The 23,156-nt window shown below is 37.0% G+C and overlaps 1 protein-coding gene across 2 annotated transcripts in view; it reads left to right on the top strand.

Annotated features, from left to right (window-relative positions):
- Positions 1 to 23,156, top strand: part of BBX (BBX high mobility group box domain containing) — a 275,103-nt gene that overhangs the window by 208,150 nt on the left and 43,797 nt on the right. For both annotated transcript variants that reach the window (XM_040980525.1, XM_040980524.1), the window contains 2 exons: positions 4,558 to 4,638; positions 21,739 to 22,747. In XM_040980525.1, the coding sequence (XP_040836459.1) occupies positions 4,558 to 4,638; positions 21,739 to 22,747 (1,090 nt within the window). The remainder of the gene's footprint in view (positions 1 to 4,557; positions 4,639 to 21,738; positions 22,748 to 23,156) is intronic.

Below are 23,156 nucleotides of genomic sequence, written 5' to 3'. Positions count from 1 at the left end.
AATTTTCATCCTAATTATCTAGCTGAAATTCTCAGATCTTAAAACACCAGATCTAGAAGATATGTTTGTCAAACACAGACAGTTGTGTGTCTGTCTCAGAGTTTGTGATTTAGGAAAAGGGCCCAGTGGTCATTCAGTGCCCTCAGCCCTTTTAAAAAAGGATCAGACCCCATTCGACAATTACTTACTTAGAGATAAGCACCTGTTTACTTATTATAGGAAACAATGTACTCTTTCAAAGTGTTTGGTTTTGTGATCAAGCTTGCAAAATTTTTATTAGGTATTCCTACTATAATTTTATTTATAGACTCTTGTAACTCTCGAAGATATTTAGCTAGATCTCCTGGAATTGGTCATTTATTGTGTAAACATTTATCTGGGCAATACTGCTTAATAAACAATAAGCCGTGAGTGTCTCTTTAAGATGAAAATGTAATTTGTTTCTTCACAGCAAGTTCTGAGTCTCTGCCTTGGAAGCTGAGGATATTTTTGCTTCTTAATATCTGATCGTTTTAAAGCCCACTGAAGTTAACTTACATAGAATCATGAAACATGCCAAAGTCTATTATGTGTATAGGTTCCTTATGAATGACTATATTTAAGAAAAAAATTTAGTGTAGGTGCTTCATAGGATCTAGAAATGAAGTACAGAAGTGTCCAACATTGTGTTCCACCCCCTTCAACCCATCTTCCAGTCCGTGTTAACACCCATCTCATCCACATTGAACGTGGCTCATTGAAGTGCCGTCACTATGTTTCCAGATTCTGATTCATTAAGGTGGTCAGAATGAATTTTTAATCTGTCTTTCATTATTTACAGGTAGGGTGACTTATCAGTTAGTTTTTAGTTCTGGTTTACTGAAAGTTAATGACCAACTATGATGCCATGAGGGAGTTACTGCCTTCCTCACATGCTCTTCTTTGCTGTAGGGTATTAAAAATTACATTAATTATCTTGAAGACATATAGAGCTAAGTTATTTAGACATTAAAACTTCCCTTGGGGAAGATTCTTTGCCAATTTAAATACAACAATAATCTTACCAAATTTAAGATATTGTCATTTTGGATTTGAACAATAGGTACAAATTTAAAGCATTCATTTTCATGATGGAATGCTCAATATGTTACAGGTTATTACCCTCTTTATGAACACTGTACATTTTTACTGCAACTAATCAGTGAATGCATTATGCCTTTTATTAGAATCATTCATATTTCATTGTACAGAAAACCTGTTGTCCTCATATTGTTCGTTTCTTCTTTGATTCATTTATTCATTCAACAATTATAATTTTTTTCAGGCTATAGTATTTATGATACCCATCATAATTATGAAAGACTTCCACCATTACCTAATTTGATTCTGGTCTTTACTATCTATTTATTTGGTATGCTCAAGCAACCATAAAATTAATCATTTAAAGTCCAGGTTGATGATTTTTCTTAGCACTTTTGCTGTACTGTTGTACTGCTGTACAGTTGCACAATCCTACTCTTGTACGATTGTGCTAGCCTTTATGGATGAACACTGTTTATCTAAATGTTATGTAATAGCTCCCCTCCCTTTCATTGCTCCCTCCCCCCCCAAAAGGAGACTACCAGAAAGTTAACAGGTTAGCAAGTGTCATCCAGTTTCAGGAAAATAAAAAGTACAGCCACAAATATATTATGCAGTGTGGCCCCCACTCACCAACATAGCAAACATCAACTTCCCTCCATAGCCAAGTTTTTTATTGCTTTAGTTGAATGAATGGTATACATGTCTCTCAATTAGAAAAGTGTAGATAGGATTGAGCAGTGAAAAAACAGATCAGCACTAGATGAGCTATATTTGACCTTGAATCCATCATTACAGGTGAGATTGCTGAGAGAAAATGTATAAATAAATAGAGAGCCGAAGACAAAACCTTGAGGAGGAGAAATGGCATTCAGGGCAGGGTTGGGTGGGGAACCATTTTTCTGCCAAGAGCCACTTGGATGTTTATATCATTCATAGGCCAAACACAATTATTAACTTAAAATTTAGCCTGCTGTAGACTGATTGAATTTGCAGTCCTGCCTGTAGTTACTGTGGCACCATCAGTCGGAAAGATTTCGTGAGCCTTAAAAAGCCAGTGGGCAGGATCCCCAACCCCTGACTCAAGGACTAACTGCAGCAAAGCATGGCCTGAAAAGCAGGAAGAAAGGAAGACGCTGCTGATAAGATCTCAAGAAGAATATTCTCCAGAGAAAGATTATCAGGGTCATATTCTGCTAAGAAATTTAGATAACAAGTCATTGTAATTAACATGTATCTAACTTTCCATTCCCAATTAAGAAGTCAAAAGACATTTTTAGAAAGTGTGTGTCACCACTAAATCATTCCATGAGATTTTTATTATTAGAAGATTCTGGAAGTGTTAAACTTCTGTACTATGTTAAAATTCCACCCTCTCCCTCTTCCCTCACATTCATGCACACATGCCTTATTGGAAATCAGGCTTCTAGTAACCAAGAGCATTTAAAATATTACCCTCTACCTAAAACTACGCAAAAACACTCCCAGAAGCAGTGAGGAAAGTTGTTCTCATTAAGCCTGTGTGAATCCTGAAACGCAAGAAATCCTTCCCAATCACCTACTCAGACCGCTGTGCTCAGAGCCCAGACACTGCATCCATGCAGTCGGTGATTTTTCCATGAACCTCTGTGTGCCATGTTCTGCATGAGGCTCAGGATATATGGAGACAGAGTCAGGAACCAAAAAAGCTATGAAAGCAACAGCAGAGAGCAAGGAAAAGAACTACAAAACACACCAGGGCTGTGAAGTGCAGGTCTGCTCAACTTGTTGTCCTTTGGTAATTCTTAATTGGGTGACATTAATATTTTATGAATTAATAGATTTAATAAGTCTCCTCAGACAATGCAGCTTTAAATTCCAATCAATTTCAGGGTGTAATTCATTTTTGAATTATACTAAGAGGTTTTATTAGTGTAAAAAATGAAAAACTCATTAATTTTACATGTGTATAGTATCGCATTAACATCTGTTGGGAGCAAAGTGTGGCCTCAGTCCTGTGCCATGCACTCACATCCTATCTAATCTTCACAGTGTAATATGGGACAGATAATTATTGTTTCTATTTTAAAGGTGAAGTAAATGGCATTCAGTTTTATTGGTTTAAGTCCACACACACAACAGTTAGTAATGAAACCATGTCTGTTGGCACAGAGGCCAAGTCCTTTCTATTATACAACCGTGGTTCAGGAGACTGGCATTTATGTTCAGTCCCTCAATCCCTTAAATCTCTAAGTTGGTGATATTAATGTGCTTTCTCTTAGACTAGAGATAAGGTGAGTAATTGAATTCAGCTTGTCTAGAAAGGTAGAAGTGGCATTTATCAGTGAAAATTTGGCTAGAGGAAAATATTGCAAACTTCAGGAAGATTGAGCCCTGTCAGTTTATCTCCTCAAGAAAAAGTAGATGATTGTAATGGATAGGAAAGGACTGTGTTAAAATCAATAGCACCCAGGAGAAAGGAGTCCTCAAAAAGTGGTTACACTGGACCCTTTTTAAAGGACTGAACAGTCCTACTAAACATATATGTCTACAAAGGCCTCTTATTAAACAATTGTTCTAGGACAAATTCCCTATAGCTGCTAGCACCTACTCTCTTCGGGCTGACAGTTCTGTAGAATCCCATGGAACCTGCAACCACCTGTAAGGGAGGGGTTGCAAGGCAGGGATGCCTCTAAAGTGGAATTGGGAAATAGTTCTGTCTTAAACTGAGAAATAATGCAGAATCAAAGAATAAAAAAGCTTCAAATAGCTAGTGATGCTAAAGATCACAGAATCTCTGTGGGATAAATGATTTCTAAGTATCCTTAAGACTGAATATCCTTCTCATCTCTTATCAAGGCTAGATACTGAAAATGAAATTTCTGTCTAAAACTTAGAAACCGTAGTACCAGTCCTGTTTATCAATGTCCAGCCATTGTTCAGCCAAAATATATAAAAGTAGCGGTTAATATCATGTTATATGTTGATTCATGATATAATGTAGTTTCTTGACTGTAAAGTTTTAACATGTTGTCTTGTTGGTTTTTGCATGTACTTTAGGGCTTACTCTCAAAGATAGAATCAATCTTTTATATATAACTCAGCTTCCCAAGTTCCTGTCATATTGCAGCTTGATGCTGATGATAGTGTCTTCCATGGAGATACCAAGTATGTTCCTGAAATTGAAAATGAAAATCGGGAAATACAAGATGATTCTAAACCTTTTGTGTTTGGCCAGTTCCGTTAGTCTTTAGAAATGGAAATGCATGTCTTGGCTTAAGATTTTGTAGTGTTAAATATAAATCCTGGCCAGTGCAAAATAGTACCTGAATTAGCTACTGAAATCTTACTGTTTTTTTTTTAATTATTTTTGAGGTTGTTTGCCAAGAATTGTTTTCAAACTGGTCATCAAAGCATGACATGGTATTCTGAGGATAAGCTAAAGAAAGTTCTTGAATGCATATGAATGAGAATCAAAGATTCTAGTACCACTAATACTCTTTATTGTTCTCAATATAGATTTCTTCAAATACTTCGCAACTGGGTGGTGCTGAGCCTGTAAAACGCTGTGGAAAGTCTGCACTCTTTCAACTGGCAGAGGCAAGTTTTTCAGAATATGTTAAGATTTGTAGTGATAGGAATCACAAAATGTTTATGACAAAGTTTCTTAAACTAGATTGTCTTACCTGTCACAAAAAAAAAAATGCGTGTTATTGAACTTGCAACAGTAAGAGCATTAACCTTTACTTTAGGAAAAAGGAGTTTTGATATTAAAAGGTATTAAGCATTGAAAACGTTTACCCAGATTATTGTAAAAATCTTGTTTTACCCAATTTTAAAATAAGGTTGATTTTTATCTCAGGTGTGTTTAACTAAATCCAATCAGAACATGGAAGAGTAACTAACCTCAGGGGTTGGAGTTGCAGTACAGCAAGTTGATCTGTTACTTGCAACACTGATATCTCGTATTGGACTGCAGGTTGAAGTCCCTGTTACTCTTCTTCCTATCCAACTTCCTGCTAATGCACCTCAGAAGGAAACAGATAATGACCCAAATGCTTGGGCCTCTGCCACCCTTGAGGGAGAGGAGGATGGAGGTTTTAGCTCTTGGCTTTAGCCTGTGCCGTCCCTAATTGTTGTGAGCATTTGGGGAATGAACCAGTAATGGAAAAATATCTCTCTCTCTGTCTTCCTTCCCACTCCTTCCTCCATCCATCTGTGTCTCTAAATCTTTTAAAAAGAGATTAGCCTCAGTTGTTTTACACTTCTCTAATTCTTGTAAGCCATCTGTATAGCCCTGGAAGGCACTGTTAAATCATGTGGTTGATATTTTAGCTTTTCGATTTTTCAATGAAGAATTCATATAATGTGTTCTCAAGTCTAGGTTTACAATATCTACCAATTACACTTTGTTTTGAAAAGACTTATTTATTTGAAAGGCTGAGCTGTAGAGAGAAATCTGCCATCTGCTGGTTTTTTCTGACCAAATGGCCATGGTATCCCTGGCAGGGCCAGGACAAATGAGGAGCCTGGAAATCTATCCAGGTCTACCATATGAGTGCAGGATGCCAAGCTCTAGGACCATCTTCCATTCCTTTCTCCAGCACATTAATAAGGAGTTGGATCAAAAGGTAGGCAGCCAGGACTCTAACCGGTGCTCATAAAGGATGCCACAGGTAGTGGATTAACACACTGCACCATAATGGGGCTGGCCCTGTCAGTAGTGCTTTTGAAGTGAGATGGAAGTAAACTTCTAGTATCCCATTCATAAAGCAGTTAACGTGTTTTCATAAAGCCTGTGAGTGTCGGAGCCCTTCCTTGGTGGGAAGGAAGGTGTTGGAGGCAGTTGCTGCTCCCATGAGCATGAGCAATGGCTTCCTCCGCCTGACTACAACATGTGCCTCAAGGGAAGTTGTAGAAGACATGTCTAGGGCGCAAAGACCCTCAGGACAGTACTTATGTCTATTGGTGACATAATTTAGGAGCTACAAAGTAGGTAGTAAAAAGTCTCTTACACTAACCTTTTCTTCACATTTTACTAACTTTCCTTCCAATGAGTTCCCTCTGATTTGTTTTGTGAGTGACTTAGTTCTTTCATAGATCCTTTGAGATCTGTTTAACCAATGATGACCTATCATGCTTTAAGATTTCTGTATTTTATGATAGTTTTGAAACATAAAGCTGAGCATTTTAAATATAGGTCATCTTTAAATTAGGCTTTTAAAGCTTAGCCAGATCCAAATTAGAATATAAAAATGTAAAAGGCCTGAAATATTAATATAAAATGTAAAAGACCTAAAATGAAATATTAAACTCATAAACAGTTGGACAAACTAACTCATTGGTGTTAAACTTTAAGCTGACATGCTTCTTGTGTAAGACAAATACAGGTCTATGAATGACTGGAAAACTGCAAGGAAATATTGGAAAGACACAGAACATGGTAGTATAGGAAAGGGGGTGAGTTTGTGCCATGTATGACTTCACATACAGTTCAATAATGAAGACCCAACCAAGAGAGACCTTGGGATTTATACGTGTAAGCATATCTTAGGAAATAGAGACTGTAATGTTGTGAGTTTGTCTTATACCTTTATAGCTGTATAGAATGTCAAGACAATATATTTTGTAAAAAAAAAAAAAAAAAAAAAAGATTATTCCTGGATGATGCAAGTGTCTGTCTCTGCCTTTTCTGGATATGTAATTTTGTTTGTTAATTTATGTGTCTACACACAGGCACAAACACACACACAAATATATACAAACAGAGGGATTCTGACGTAGCAAACTCTAAATAGTAAAAATGATTTTCAATATAAAATATCCTTATTTAGCAGAACTTTTATTTAAGATATATGATCTTCAGAAATATTTTGCTGGGAGGGTGCTAAAAAGTGAACTTGTCTTCTCATGTTCTTTCTTTGGTATCTGTTATTTTGGAAAGACTTCCTTATTAGATCAGAGCTCATTAAAAAGACCACTTTTCTAATTTGTAGCGATACATCCAAAATACGAAACAGATGCTATGATTTAACAGATGTTTTAATGCTGGTGTCATAATTTAAAGGAGTATAATGACTGAAATAAGCCTATTCCAAAATAGTAAATCAGCTTATACCAAGTTTGCTTCTTATATGAATAAAAATATATGCTTTTGATGAAAAATAATTTCTGAGGAAAATCTTTTTTCATTATTTTTGAACCACATGAATATTATATCATAATACTAGAAAAATGTGTTTTGGAAGAACATCCTAAGCTCTTTCCAGTTTCTAATTAAACCTACATATATGCCCAGTGGATATATTAGCATCTCTAAATAATCGCAAGTATAGACTTCTTAAATTTTTAATTCAACATGAATTTCAAACTCATTTTTCTTTAATGAAATCTCACACATATTTCTGAAGCTTTTTAAAATAAGCATGAGTAGATGTTGGAGCAACATTTTCTCTGGTGCCCGGAATTGTCTGAAATCTGAAGAGATAACTTTAAATTCTTATCTCCCAAAAGGAAAGTCTCTAAGAAACTATTTCTAGTTTGGACCAGATCCTTCTCTTGGCATTTGCAGTCCAACAATCATTTCCTATACCGCTCCATGGGTTCCTTCTCTATTCCTCACTGTAATCTCCCCAGTCATCATCCCATGATGGATATCCTAAGTTCTCCAATCTTTGAGAAGATTCTGGTTTTCCTCTCTGTCCCAGGGAAGAAAGGACAGAAGTGCTTTGCATTCTTTACCCCTCCCATCTATCAACAGAAGTGAAGGCAGCTCTAAGAGATGCATTGTTAAAAACTGGAGAAGTATGTGCAAAATGTCTTCTTTGGAGAGATGCAAGGACTGTTTCAGACACATTTATTGTAGCACCCTTCATCCATCTGACTAGGCAAAAAAAGAGCTAACGAAGTTGGCAGCAAGGAGAGTCTGGAGTGGTCTGCAACACTGTACATCTTGATTTTTAGAGATGTGCATTTCCCAAGGGTCAGGCGAATAAATGGGAAGTAATTCAGCTTGGTGAGATAAAAGTCAGTAGACAGCCATGAAGAGAGATTGGCAGGAGGGCCTGGCATGGCCTCTCATCAGGCACAAATACAGTGGAGACACCTTTGTTTCGAATCTTCTTGAATGCTGCCACAAGCAAGAGAAATAATCATCTGATTTGCATTATTACAGCTGTCTTGTTATTTGAATATCAAAGTATATTAATACAAAACCCATGACTCCCTGAACACTCTTGTGGCAACATTGCCAGCATCCCCAATTTGCCTTGATCTTTCCAGTAACTGGGAAGTGCTGTACAGGATCTGCAGTATCTTGTTCCTATTCTGAGTCTAGAATCTTATCAGTGGATACTCCTGCTTGTTAAAAATTTTGAATACATCCCTGCCCACAGCATATCCCAAGATCAGATTTAGTAAGTACAAGCAAACAAACAAACAAAGCTGTAACCATGGACAATTTCTATTGTGTCTTCTGTCTGTAAGGCAAAGACTTCAGGATTTGTGAAAGACTAAGATGCTGACCCAAATGAATCATTTCTCCTCCCACCACTCCATTCCCATGTCAGGAAGAGGAAAGGAGCATACCTCTTAGAAATAGGGAGTGTTGTATTTATTACAGTACCCTCTACCGAGGTGAACAAACACACAAAAAAATGGAGCATATTGGCAACTCATACAAAGAGACTCAGTTGGCCTGTACCTTCAGTTTTGGTGAAGTGAAGACCTTTGCCCTTTCCTTGGCTATAGCTAAGAGGTATCTTAAGGAAGGCCCTAATGTGGGCATTCTAAATTAAATAGACTTAAAAATATTTTTACTTATTTATTTAAAAGGTAGAGTTACAGAAAGGGAGCGGGAAGCATTTTCCATATCTTCTGGTTCACTTCTCAAATCGCCACAAATGGCAAGGTCTGGGGCAAGCTAAGAACAGAAGCCAGGAGCTCCATCTTTATTTCCCGCCTGGGTACAGCATTCCAACCACTTGAGTCATGCTCCACTGCCTTACAAGGCCGGTCAGCAAATCCCTGGATTAGAAATGTACCACCCAGGACTGGAACTTGCACTCCCATGTGATACCATCTCTGCAAAACTTGATCCTGCTGCAGCACAACACTCAGTGCCTAATCAGACATTTAATAACAGAATGATCTGAATATTCCGGGATCTATTCCAAGTATTCTTAAGGAATTTATCCAGCCAGGAATGGAGATTCCTGCTGAGATTAGAGAATTAAGAACAACAATTCTTCACACTCACAGCTTCAAAAGGTTCATCCAGGTACCATTCAGTTAATCAGTTGCCTGAGTTGTGCAGGTACAATATCATGTTGTGTTTCCTTTCATTTTGAAATTAATTAGAACAGATCACATGAAGAACAGCAAAGCGTCTCCCCTGCAAATCATTGTGCACATTCCTGATGCTACCATTGGAGGACCCTATCTGAAGAGGGCCAGCAGTCTGTGCATATCAGCAAAAACAAAACAAAACAAACTGCAACATAACAAGTAGAGCAATTTGTGTTACTAGGCAATAATTATTGAAAGCCTACTTTATGTAAATAGTAGTAGGCTTCTGAAGCTACCTGCATGTGTATGTGTACACACTTTTAGCGTGAGAACTAAAATCTATAAACCTTTTAGAATCATCCTACTTCTCAGTACAGTTTTTGTGTTTTAAGATACAAATAGATGCTGGAGCACAATCCTAAAATACTACTTAGTTCTACTTCTGGGTTTTTTTTTTCTGAAATAATTTTAAATGTCATTTAAAATGGATTATACATTTTATAAAATAATTTAATCTTTAAGAAATTATTTATATAAATTGGGGATATCAAAAGGGCTAGAGAAAAAGAGCCCTTAGTTCATTCTGCAAATGTGTAAGAGCCCTGACTACAGAAAGATTCCAAGAGCTTTGAGGGTCTCCCATAAGTACCTGTTCTGGTACCATTCCTAGTGTCTTCATCAGCAGAAAGCTGGAGTCAGAAGCTAGAAGCTGATCTGGAACCCAGACGTTCCAACCTTGGACTCCTAGTCTGTATTTTAACTGCTAAGATAAATGTCTACCCCAGACTATAAATTTTGACATCATATGTTTCTTCTGTAAGTATGTGTTATTACCTAATGTGAGATAATAATGGCTATGATTTACTGAGCTTTCTGTATTAGGCATTATGCTCAAGTATTGCCTGTACACTAATTCTCACATGTTCTCTGAGGTAGGTAATGTAATCAGTAGGCCTGTACACTTTAGGGAACCATGTAGCATAGAAATTGCATAATTTCCTTGAGAGAACATGGACAGTAAGTGGTTAGTCCAGTGTGGACTGAAACTTAGGCAGTCTCTTTAATCCATGCTGTTAAACACTGAGCTGTTCTGTCACTCCGTTTTAGATGGATATAAAAGACTGCACAAGTTGCTTGTTATAGGCATATGCATATTATAGAAGTATCTGTGAAGACAGCTTACTCCTACACATGTATGTATGGCAGCATAAGATGACAGATTGTTCAAGGCTGCTGTCAGTGACATGGAGCTTATATTTCCTTTTTCAAAAATGCCTTTACTTTGTAAACTACCAGGAGATATATTTTTAATAAGATTTATTTATTTTTATTGGAAAGGCAGATATACAAAGAGGAGGAGAGACAGAGAGGAAGACCTTCCATCCGATGATTCACTCCCCAAGTGGCTGCAACAGCCGGAAATGAACTGATCCAAAGTCGGGAGCCAGGAGCTTCTTCTGAATCTCCCATGTAGGTGTAGAGTCCCAACACTTTGGGCCGTCCTTGACTGCTTTCCCAGGCCACAGGCAGAGAGTTAGATGGGAAGTGGGGCTGCAGGGATTAGAACCATAGGGGATCCCAGTGCATGCAAGGCAAGGACTTTAGCCACTAGGCGACCATGCCGGTCCCTACCAAGAGATAGCTTACACTCTTGAATAAGTATGTTTTTGAGTGTGCTTTGGAAGGTATTGTGAGAATTGTAGAAATGATAATGTGTGAGTTGTCCTCAAAGAGGTTGTCCACAAAGAGGTTACACAGAGATAAGAAAAAAGTGAATAAGAAATGGGAGAAAAGTACAACTGACTTTGTAAGGATTTATGCATTGAAATGACAGAGCTTCGCTTAAGCAGTGAATTATATATAAAAAGAATGTCTGAAACTTTTCATTAGCAAAATTTAATGTTAGCAAGAATATTCTGAGGACAAAGCAGAGAAGAGAGACCATGAAGAGGTTTCTTGGTGAAGGAGTTGTTTAGGAACAACTAGACATTGGAGCTAGCAACCTTTGAACCATATCCAATCCGTAGAGATTTCTTTCTTTGGCTCATAGTATGTTGACCTATATTATGTTTACATTTCAACTAGTGGCTAATATTTTAAAGTTAGATTTTATATAAATCTAGATTTCTGACTTCAGCTGAAAACTGAGAAGATGTGGTGACACAGGACAGTCCTTCCTTCATGAGAGTAGTTGGTCAGAGCTGATTAGGGAGTAACCTTAGAGGTGTTTCCTGTGCCGATGTCACCCATCCTCTCCATTCTCTGCTGAGCCTGGACTGTGAGGCCAGCAGTCTTTATCCGTGTCCAATTACACTTTCTCACTTTCTCACTTCTCTTTATACCTAAAAACCTAGATGTAATGGAGATTGTGAATGGAGCAGTGTAAGACAGAGATAGGCAGATAGCACTGTATAGGTCACACTAGTAGAGAGCTTTGCCAGGAGATTTATTGAAAATATAGTGTAACCCTGAGTCAACGTTGGGGTGATGCTTAGTGTGGAACAAAGAAGTTGTACCTGAAAAGGATAAGGAGTAATTGGAGATTCGGGGTATGCAGAGGTGAAAGCAGCACTTGGAGAGTACCTCTCGGCAGCTCTGCACATGGAAAACTTCTAACATCCGGTGTGAGAGGCTTGAAAATAGGACTTGGGGCACTTAGAATGGGAACCAGAATCAGAAACATGGAGTCAGAGCTGATCCCACTCTGGGCCTGAAGGTGTGGGAGAAGGATGTCTTCCAGATGTTTAACTCTGATCTGGGAGTCCTACTTCAGGGAGCCTGGATGTTTACAGCCGAAGGACAAACGCTGCTCGTAGAAAAGGAAAGAGGAAAGATGTCAAGGGGGAGGAAGTAGTTGAGGAATTTAATACCGTTAGAGTCAAGAGGGGAGAGAATTGCTGTTTAAGTAAATAGCTGGGTTTGGAAGGTCAGGGGCCCATGATCCTCTGAGCACACTGAGATTGATGGATTGGTCTGTGGTAACTGTCCTATGTGTTGTCCTTTATTAGATATGGGGAAGTTGGTGAAGATGCTGGGTTTCCACAGATAACACTCACCATATGTAAAAAGTCAGCGTTATAGATCTTGTGAATTCCAAGAGAATTGGAACAGTTGTCTCTGTAGAATGAAGATTTCCAGACGCCTCATCTCTAGTTTTTCTTACCTTACTCATTTCAAAAAGAAAAGAAACAACTTGAAATCAAGCAAATAGATAAGAAAAAATACTCTAGTACCTGTAAAAAGGAAATCTTACAAAAACCTGTGGCTCATTTAAAGCGAAACTAGGTTATGAATCATTGATATCCCATGTAGAAAATAGCAGGAAATTCCATGAAAATCTTAGTTGGCTGTGATCCCTCTATTCATATTAGCATTCCCCACCACTACCAGTTATTGTGGTGTTTGATTGAGATCTGACTTGGTTTAAGTTTTCTGTTATATCTTCCTATTTTATTGATGGGCAATATGTATCTATCCTTATTGTAACTCCTTCAAGCTCAGAATATAAACCTGCAGATCTCAGCTCATTTCCTCCTACACTGTCATCATATAAATGAATTCTAGGACTTCAAATACATTCAAGGAGACCTTTTATTTGAAAGTGGTATATTTCTTTCCTTATCTTTTTATGCAGAATTATGAGCTGTTTTTAGAAAGCTCCTAAAACTTTTTCATCTCATTCCCAATTGAACCAGTTTATTTTGGGAGAAACTGAAATATAGGAATGCATCTGATGACTGCCTTTAACATCTTTGGGAGAGACTTTAGCAGATGGCCTTGGAGAGGAAAAAACATCCCTACTCCATACAGAATCCTTGGAAACTGTGCGGTTTCTGATAAAGCAGTGATGACAGAAAAAAAATACTGAATAAAGATAAATATTTAAACTACCGTTTCACCCAACCCAACTGTTTCAGTTAACAAAATAGGAAACTATTTAGTATGCTCACATTTTGGTGTTGAGAGATGCTTAGGCTACTGTTCTGTGGTCACTTACTCTTAAGACAGGCAGAATTGAAAAAAAATTTTTTTCACAGCAATGCTATTCTTTGTTTTCAGGAACTGTCAAACTGTGTATAGTATTATGGCAAAAGCAACATGACTTTAGTTATGAGAGAAATGTACACCTTGGAAAACTCTTCAGATTAAGGTTAAGCGACTGTAAATGTACCCTAGTTACAAAACATTTGTTTTGTACTAAAAAAATTTTTTTGAAATTGAAGCTTCTTGATTAATGTCAGTAGAATGAATACTATGATATATTTTGGAAACACTAACCATTTCTTAGTACCAGTTAAATGGTTTCTACTGCTGTGATATTATTTCTTATCTACATACATGATTTATTATTTTTCATTTATTTAACTAAGCCCTTTAAAGCAAGACACATTAAAGAAATGAATCAGTATCTTTACAGTTGTAGAGAGGAATATATTTAAGATGTTTCTGATTCAAGAAGATAGATGCTTGAAGCAATGCTTGCTTTACGACTTTGAAGCGAGTCCCTGATAACAGACCTGGAGTGTTAGATGTGTCTTACCTGAACTAAAAATGGCAAGCTGTCTGTACCCAGGTGCATAAACTGTAATCCCTCTGCTGCACATTTTATCATCTTCAGTGTGTCTGTTAAGTTTTTCTTCATAATCGTTTAGAAGAGGAACTTTATACATCAGTCTAACATGTCTACCCTTAAGATCTGTTTAAAAAAATGTCAGTTTCAGTTTACAAGTTCCTGTTCTTTTTGGAATGATTTATATTTCTTCCTGCATGGCACTGTCAGACTTATCTGACTACACAAAACGGAAATCTCAGTGTGAATTCTTTTGGCAAAGATAAAATTAAAATATTAATGATTGATTTCACTGGTGCTTTTAGGAAGTGTAACCAAGGAAAGAGCGATTGTTGGTCTGGGTCAGGCAGTAGTTTGGTCATGATCAACACTGTTTTGTATCCTTGTAAAATAACTCTTTCCTGTATTAATGAGAATGCATTTTAGACTCATCAATCACTTCGGAATTAATGAACCATCCAATTTAAAACAATTATCTATTGAATTTCTTCTTTTTCAAAAGCTGCTGGGGTATTTTTGGAGAATACAAAGGTGAAAAGAATATATTTTATGCCCTCTGAGTTAGCTGTAGAAAATACAGAAGCACCTAAGGGTATAGATAATAGGTTTCAAATATTTATGTTCATCCTTTGATTTGAAATATTAACATTTTAGCTTCTTTGAATACAGCCAAGGGAATTCCTTCCCTAAAAGATGTCCAGAAGATTTTCCATTCTCACTATTAAAGAATATTTGTTGTTACATTTAAAATAATATTGGAAAAATAAGTTGTCATTTGCTGTGGAGCATACTGTTTCAACATCCTGTTAACAACCAATCCTTTTGCCAAGAGCAGCTTGACTGAATTAATAACAGATATTTAGTCTGTGTTGCCTATATTGCAGTTTTCTTCCTTTGATTTCACAATGATTTGTGTTCTTTTATGTTGAATGTGTGGTTGTGTGTGTGTCCATGCAAAATGTAAAATGTAGTGTGCATGCACACATTCCTGTCAAACTAAAATGTTGATATAGGAAGCCACAGAGAATGGAAGTGTGTACGCTTAAACCCAAAGGTAGAACTGGACTTGCTTTATATATTTCCTGGAATTGCTTCTTAAAAGGTAGCAGATTTGGGAACTTAAGTGTAGTTTTGTTGTGTCTGATTATATTTCCTGAGGTGTAGAATCATTGAATCCTAGGATGAAAAACTGGAATGAGCCAGTTAGTATACCAATTCTAGTTGCCGCTAATATGAATATTACTACAAATAATGATGGTAATATCGGTATTCTGATACCCATTCTCCCATCCAAGTACTAACCAGGCCCGACCCTGCTTAGATTCCAAGATCAGACGAGGTCGGGCACCTGATACCCATTCTTTGTGGCCCCAGGCCATGGAGAAGTGGTTGCCACGGTATGTTGTTATTATTTTATACTAGGTACTATTTTCAGTGCTATACGTGTGTACCTGATAGAGCCTTACAGGATTTCAATGACAAGTAATTTAAAAGACAAGTTAATTACCTACATTTTAACAATTAGGAAATCAATATATATAAACATTTAGAGAAATCTTGCTAATAAATTTACTTGGCCATGAATGATCGAGTGGCAGAGCCTAACTGAAATGTGAGACAATCTGACTTCAGAATCTCTGCTTTTTAATCTACCTGTCGGTGTAGAATTTGCTCACAACTATAAATGAGACATTTTGTGAATTAGTGCATCCATAGCTATTCTCGGGTTTTGTTCATGTCATGGGGAAAAGGCTATTATGGATGGGGACTAAATAATCAACACCGGAAACCATATAGTTCATCTTGAATGATTTTTGTAGTAATGGACAAGAGACTAAAGTGTTTAGAAGATACTTGGATAGAATGCTTAAGAACAGGGGAATTTTTTCTTTAAGATTTTTTTTTAATTGGAAAAGCTGGTCAGATTTATGGAAACAAGGAGAGACAAAGAGATAGATCTTCCATCTGCTGGTTCCCTCCCCAAGTAGCCACAATGACTAGAACTGAGCCAATCCCAAGCCAGGAGCCAGGAACTTCCTCTGGGTATCCACAGGAACTGTCCCAAGACTTTGCAACATCCTCTACTGCCTTCCTAGGCTGTAAGCAGAGAGCTAGGTGGGAAATGAAGCAACCAGGACATAAACCGGCACCCATCCTGGAGCTTACAAGGTGAGGATTTAGCCATTGAGTCATCGCACTGGGCCCAGAACAAGACATTTCAAAGAGTCAAACATAAACAATTAGACTTAAAGAAAGGTGAGTTTCCAAAAATTCAGGAACCACACACACGAAGAGACTCTAAAATGAAATAAGGTCTGGGATTGATATAAATACTTTCTCCTAGTTGTTCCTAGTTAGTTAGTTAGTTAGATAGATAGATAGATATGTATATATATATATGTAATATGTATATGATCTGTGAATATATAAATATGCCCTCCTCCTCTACCCTCCTCTCCTCTCTGCTCCCTCTGTTTCTCTCTCTGTTTCTCTCATCTTCTCTCCCTCAAATAATGGGGTAGATATTTTTCTAGTTGTGATTATCCACAAACATTAATGAATTTGTAAAAAAAATGAACTTTGTGCACAAAAGAACCAAAGAGGACTGTAAAAGAATGGCATCAATTACTAGGAGAAAAATACTCTAAAACACAGTGTCAGCTAGATTTTTGTGAAAATAAATAATTTGTTTAAGTATTTTTTATTTTTAACTAGTTGGAGCTGGATTAAAATAGGAAGAAACTATTAGAGAAAAGATAGTTAACACATACACATATAAACACACACACACACAGAGCAGTAGCGAGAGAGATTTAGTTACTGTTTGCCACCATTTGAGGGAGAAGAAAATTATGTTGAAGCAGTAATGTGTGAAAAAGCTAAGTGAATATTAAATCAGTTTGCAAAAGCTAGAGTAATATGTCTTTGGTATATTAATTCAGTTTTTCAGTAGCAAAGAAATGAGCTTGTAGGCTGTTAAAAGACCTTGTAAATGAGATTTCAGTCTCACTTTTGATAATCTTTGACAAATTTTAGAGAAACAGGAGAACTCAAAAGAACAAAAACAGAAAAATTCTAATTTTCCTAAGGAGTCAGTGTGATATCTAAAATCTATGAGCTTTTGAAAATTATTCTAGTAATACAGTGCTTGAACTCGAAGAAAGATGAAAACTGGGAATCCTCAAAGTTTCCCTGGAAAAAGGGCATTACCGTAGGTACCATCCCAGAGGAGATTCCAAATTGCCTTTCTTCTGCTCCTCTGCTGCCAACCTCCACCTGGGTTCCATTAATGGGAGACACTGGCACAAGGTTTAGGGATGAAGAAAAGAGACACCAGGATGTACAACAAAAGGGGTGAGGAGGAATCAAGGTGAAGGTAAGTCGACAACTCTACCTAGTCCCAGCTCCTTCCAGTATACCTACCGTGCTTCTGGCTACCACCAAGGACCTAATCCTTGGGCTTCAGTCTCTTTCCCTCACTTATCCATGTATGGCCTACTGCTAATGTTAATTCCTGGACTGCCCTATCATCTCAGTTCTGCATCTCAATTGTCCAAGACCTGTGTTACGCATCTTTTCTTTATGTTAAGTTCTAGGTATGCTTAAAATTGTTTCTTTCTGCTTAGACACCAACTGAAGTATAGTACATCCTACTTTCTTTCCTTTGTCATTATGAGCTGTTAGAAAGTTTGAGAGTGTTGTCAAATGTGATGATAAAATTTCAGCAAGACTTTTGATGGATGATCTTTTATGTCTTTGAGGAAATTTAGACTAGTAATAAAACATTCTTAGAAGTTTAGAGTCTGGAAGTGCCAGAAGGCTCTGTCCTTGATCCATATCCCACTCAACATTGTTACCAAAGATTTCGAGCAAGACATTTAAAAAAGAAAACCTTTATCAAATATATTACTAACACAAAGATAGAAGATAATTTAATTCAAAATTTGAAGAGATAAACTTTACCCAGAAAAATAGTCTTTTTTTTACATGCAAAAATAAATTAGTTAAAAAATATAGGATAGAATGGGTTGGCACTATGGCATCATGGGTAAAATCATTGCCTGCAGTGTCAGTATCCCATATGGGGACTCCTATTGGAGTCCTGACTGCTCTACTTCTGATACAGCTCCCTGCTTATGCACCTAGGAAAGTTAGTAGAAGAGGCCTAGTGCCCTAACACCCATTTGGGAGACTTGGAAGAAGTGCTTGTCACCTAGTTTGCAACTGATCCGGCCCTGTTGCAGTCAGTTTGACCATTTGGGGAGTGAAAGATTCTCTTTCTCTTAGTATCTCTCAGTCTCTCTCTCTGACTCTGCCTTTCAAATAGCAAAGAAGTCTTTAAAATACATGTAGAAAAGGAAGCGTCCAAACTCCCAGCATTTTATGTGGGTAAAGAAATTCAGGATCTTAGTTGGCCACAAACCCAATGAAATAAAGAACTCGTCTTTGGACCATATTAAAAGATACTTAGCATCTTTATCAACTGACAGAAGTCCCACTTTTCATCTGATAATGCTACAAGAAGGCTAGAAACATATGTAAATTGAAGTACCCATTTTCCTCAGCTAACATACAGTTTTGTGTCATATGCAAGTTGTATATGTACACATTTGTTCACTTTTGCCTCACATGAACCCAGTGAAGGTTGTGCCATTGCCCATTTCTGAGCTGATTTTGTCTTTTGGTTCAAGACTAAGTTATCTAGTTAACTATGTGGCTTTAGACAAGCAATGATGTTTGGTTACCAGCAATATCCCTTTGACTAAAACTTTGATCACTTCAAAACACCAAGACCATCTAATTATCCAGATGGGACCCAAATTTTGAAAGATCAGAAGCCTTTATATGTGGTGAACTGTTGAGGAACCTGGGATGTTATATCAGAAGACTCTTAAGAGAATAAAGTGTCTCTTCACAGATTTGAGAGTAAATTAATTTAAGTAGCTCTCAGGAACAGAACTAAGAATGACAGTGTCTTCAGTTTTTGTTCAATATTTTAAAAATTCAATTACCGCTGTATCTGTATAAAAGTTAGTTAAGTTTCATGGATTCCTGCCTAGAGAAGGTTAAGTTGAACTTCTAAAATGACATCCAACTCTCTGAAAGTCTCATTTGGGTTTTGCCTTATGAGTAAATCTTGGATTTGTAGTTTTTAATTCAGAGTTATGTATTTTCTTTTACAGTTTTATTTTCAGCATTGTAATTGTTTCTCTTACAATTTAGGATTAATATACAATGTTTGTGGAAAAAAAATTAAGAGCCTGAAACAAAGAAGTAAAGCATGACTGGTGTTTGCTGTAATTACCTACACAGGAAATAAAATGCTATTCCCCAGAATATGTCCCCAGAGTGAACGTCTGCAGTTGTTCCATTTCATTCCTAGCTGTAGAATCCTATCAGGAGTAATGAGAATCACTTTGAAAAATATTGAAGCAGAGAATAGAGTTTGCAAAGTATTATTAGGTTTGCTAAGATGAACCTGTACAAATGCAAACTATTGCCATGGCACTATAAAACCAGAGCTTATATGGTAAAAGGTCCATGAAATGACCTATTAAAGGCCAGTACAGTGCTAGTGGGTCTAAAAAGTATATAATTTACCCTGAGGATGCCTTTGTGGCCCTCTTTCCAGGACTAATGTAGTCTCTCTCCAACATGAAATAGTGTGTACATGAAGGGATAGGACAATTTGAGGAAGGAAAATAAACTTATTTCAAAATTTACGCAAAAACAGCACATTCTCCCAGAAGAGTAAAAACAATGAAGATTAAAGGTAGCATTTGCTTTAGCCTGTTTCTGACTAGGTTAAATAAAGTCAAGTTCTCAGTCTTTGCAGTCATTTGCTCAGTTCTAAAAGTTAACTTGCATGAATTCCTGAAGAAGGCAACTGTTGTGAATTCTTAATAGTTCAGATCTTCCCTGTAAATGATCTGAAGGGCTGGACACTCCTGTCATGTTCATTTTTAAAATTCACACTGTCTGCTTCCCCAGCCCTCCTCCAATTTCTTCTCAGACTTACTAATCATAACATAATCTCACAGAAGGATTCATGATGCATTGAAATTGTGAGGAAAAAAATGAGGCAAAGAGCATCTGATACTTAATTCAGCATGTTATCTATTTTAAACATGGATTTCACAGATGTTGGTGATCTCTGACAACTTGCCATTTGATAAGGTGATGATTTTTAAAAGTGGATCAAGCTCATGTGATTGATTTTTTATTGACTAAGCAAAACCCCGTCATCTTTCTTCTGTAAGTTGCTAATGCAAAGCAGATCGAGCAAGTTAGGAGTAAGATGGCTTATGCTGCCCTTGACTAAATCTGCATTACCAGGCTCTTGGTAAAGTCTCCAAAGATAGAGACCTGATCTTACTGATTTTTGTACCTTTAGTGTCAATAATTTGGTTAGGTGTTTGTGAATCTTAACATTAAGTATCTGTGATTGAAAACCCAGAAAATGAAAATAAGTTTTAAAGTGAGTTTCAGTTTTCTTTGTAGAAAATGACTGAAGTTCGAAGGTACCTAGGTACTTAAAAAGGGAGGATCTGTTTTTCCCTTGAATCCTACAGGTAAATTTGGAGAGTCTCAGTGAAGAATAAAAATCTAAGCGAGGCCACATATGATTTTATATTCAGAACTTTTTAGAAAAAGATATGATAGCTATACCTTATTCCATATGATTTCTCCATTAAAGATTCAAACGGATAAATATTCCAGAAACAGAATGTCATTAAATGAAATAAATTGTTAACCTCTGTTCAGTTCAAAATTTGTACCCAAATAAGTACAGAGTAGATTAAATTTGCCACAAAAACTGAGCAGGATTGAAACAAAATAAGCAAAAAGAGAAAAACAGATGCTTTTTGTACTGTGGTTAAGGCACCCGATTCGTAACAGAGTACATGAGTTCCTTCCCAACTCCACTTTCAGTTCCGAGTTTCTGGCATGTTTCAATTCCAAGTGCATGCTGGGTGGCAGCAGGTGATGGCTCAGATGATTGAGTCCCTGCCTTGTAGATCAGTAACCCAGCCTGAATTTTGGGCTTCTGGCTTTGGCCTGACCCAGTCCTGATTTAAAGGAATGTTCCAAGAGAAGATGGAAGATATTTACCTTTCTCTTTCTGCTTTTCAAATATATATATATATATATTTTAGAAAAATCTTTGGTTTTGAACTTTCATGTGTTTAGATTTGTCTGTCAGCCTTTGTGGACGAATAATGATTTGTCCATTAACTAAAACTTTTATTGCTGTTTAATGAATCATGTCATTTGTAATTTCAAGTGATTACATATAAATTATTGCTATTATCTTTATTTCCCCTGAAGAAAAAGTAAAGGCAAATATCCAAACAGAATTTTGGGAAGATTAAGTTTGTGCTACTGTGAAAATGAACTTACTGCTACCGTGAAAGCAGAATCTTACATAGAACCCACAGGGTCTTCCTGAGAAATAGGACCATTTCCATTTCATAAGGGTGTCAGAGAAGTGAGGACTTGAAGTGACCTCTAGGTTACAAGTTACTAAGTACCAAAACTAAGAGTCAAACTTGGATCCTTCAAGTCTGAGTTACATTCTGCTTTCTTGCTACGTCTTGTTTTTATAGGAAAAGCTTCTGACAAAGCTGAAAAATGAGAGTTTAGATGTATGTCTAATAGTTAATGCTTATCACTGTAATGCATAGCACAACCTTAGATTAATTTGAACCGCTTAAGTTGACAAAAGTGGGCTGATAATTGTAAAATTTAAGTCTGTTTTAATCTTTTTAAAGGAATTATTGGAAAAGTTGACTGTGGGGCAATGAGGATTTTTGAGTTCTTTTGTTTTTGTTTTAATTGTTTAGATGTGTCTGGCATCAGAAGGAGTAAAAATGGAAGAATCGAAGCTAATGAAAGCAAAGGAATTGGATGGTGGAAGACTTAAAGAACTGGAGAAGGGAAAGGAAGAAAGAGAAATGAAAATGGAAAGAACAGATGAAGCCAGGTTACAGAAGGAAGCCGACTTTGAAAAATCAACTAAGGAAAATTTAAGAGAGTCTAAAGAGTTAAGAAATTTTGAGGAGCTACAAATGGGTGATGTAATGGCTATAAAAATGGAAGACCCCAAAGAAATCAGAAAGGAAGAATTAGAGGAAGATCAGAAATGTAGTCACTTCCCTGATTTTTCTTATTCTGCCAGTAGCAAGATAATAATCAGTGATGTTCCCGGTAGAAAGGATCACATGTGCCGTCCCCATGGTATCATGATCATCGAGGATCCCATAGCATTAAACAAACCAGAGAAACTAAAAAAGAAAAAGAAGAAAAGCAAAATGGATCGACATGGGAGTGATAAATCCACACCCAAGAAGCCCTGCAAGAAGAGACAGTCTTCAGAGTCCGACATTGAGAGTGTCATATACACGATTGAAGCAGTTGCAAAAGGAGACTGGGGCATTGAGAAGCTCGGAGAGGCCCCTCGCAAAAAGGTCCGCCCATCCTCAAGTGGCAAGGGAAGCATTTTGGATGCTAAGCCACCAAAGAAAAAAGTGAAATCAAGAGAGAAGAAAATGTCCAAGGAGAAATCCTTAGATACCACCAAAGAGTCAAGACCTCCAGATTTCATTAGTCTTACTACCAGCAAGAACATTTCTGGTGAGCTTCCAGAGAGCATAAAAGCAGAACCACTGACCCCCACGGAGGACGTGCTACCACCCAGCCTGTCAGGACAGGCCAAGACAGAGGGCAGTGATTGTCACAGAAAAATAGAGACTTGTGGCTTCAGGAAATCTGAGAGGTCTTGCAAAGGTGCTCTTTATAAAACCCTGGTGTCAGAGGGCATGCTCACCTCTCTGCGAGCTAATGTTGACAGAGGTAAGTGACTTAAACAGCCTATAGAGCACAAAAACCAACTTACCTTAGATCTAGTGAAAAGAACTGCTGTAAAGAACAGTATGGTGTCAAAATAATATATTTGATTCTTTATGGTTACACATTATTGTTTTCTCTGTAAATTTTCTGGCACCATTTAAAGAAAGGTGATGTATTTTGCAGATATTTTCAAGTTATAAATGTGTGACATTATTCAAAATTTTTTTAAAACTGCTAAGAACCATTTTTTTTGAAGCATTAGCATTAGCATTGTGTTTAGAGCTTTTTAAAAAAACAACAACAACATTGATTGATTTATTTAAAAGAAACAGAGAAGAGGGAAGAGGGAAGAGAAGGAGAGGAAGAGAAAAAGAGAGAGAATTCTCCATCTGCTTTTTCACTCCCCAAATGG

Source organism: Ochotona curzoniae, unplaced genomic scaffold, assembly GCF_017591425.1.
Source record: "Ochotona curzoniae isolate NIBS_2020 unplaced genomic scaffold, NIBS_Ocur_1.0 contig_3498, whole genome shotgun sequence".
NCBI lineage: Eukaryota > Metazoa > Chordata > Mammalia > Lagomorpha > Ochotonidae > Ochotona > Ochotona curzoniae.
The sequence above is the reverse complement of the archived record's forward strand: the minus strand, read 5'-3'. Positions and strand labels throughout refer to the sequence as shown.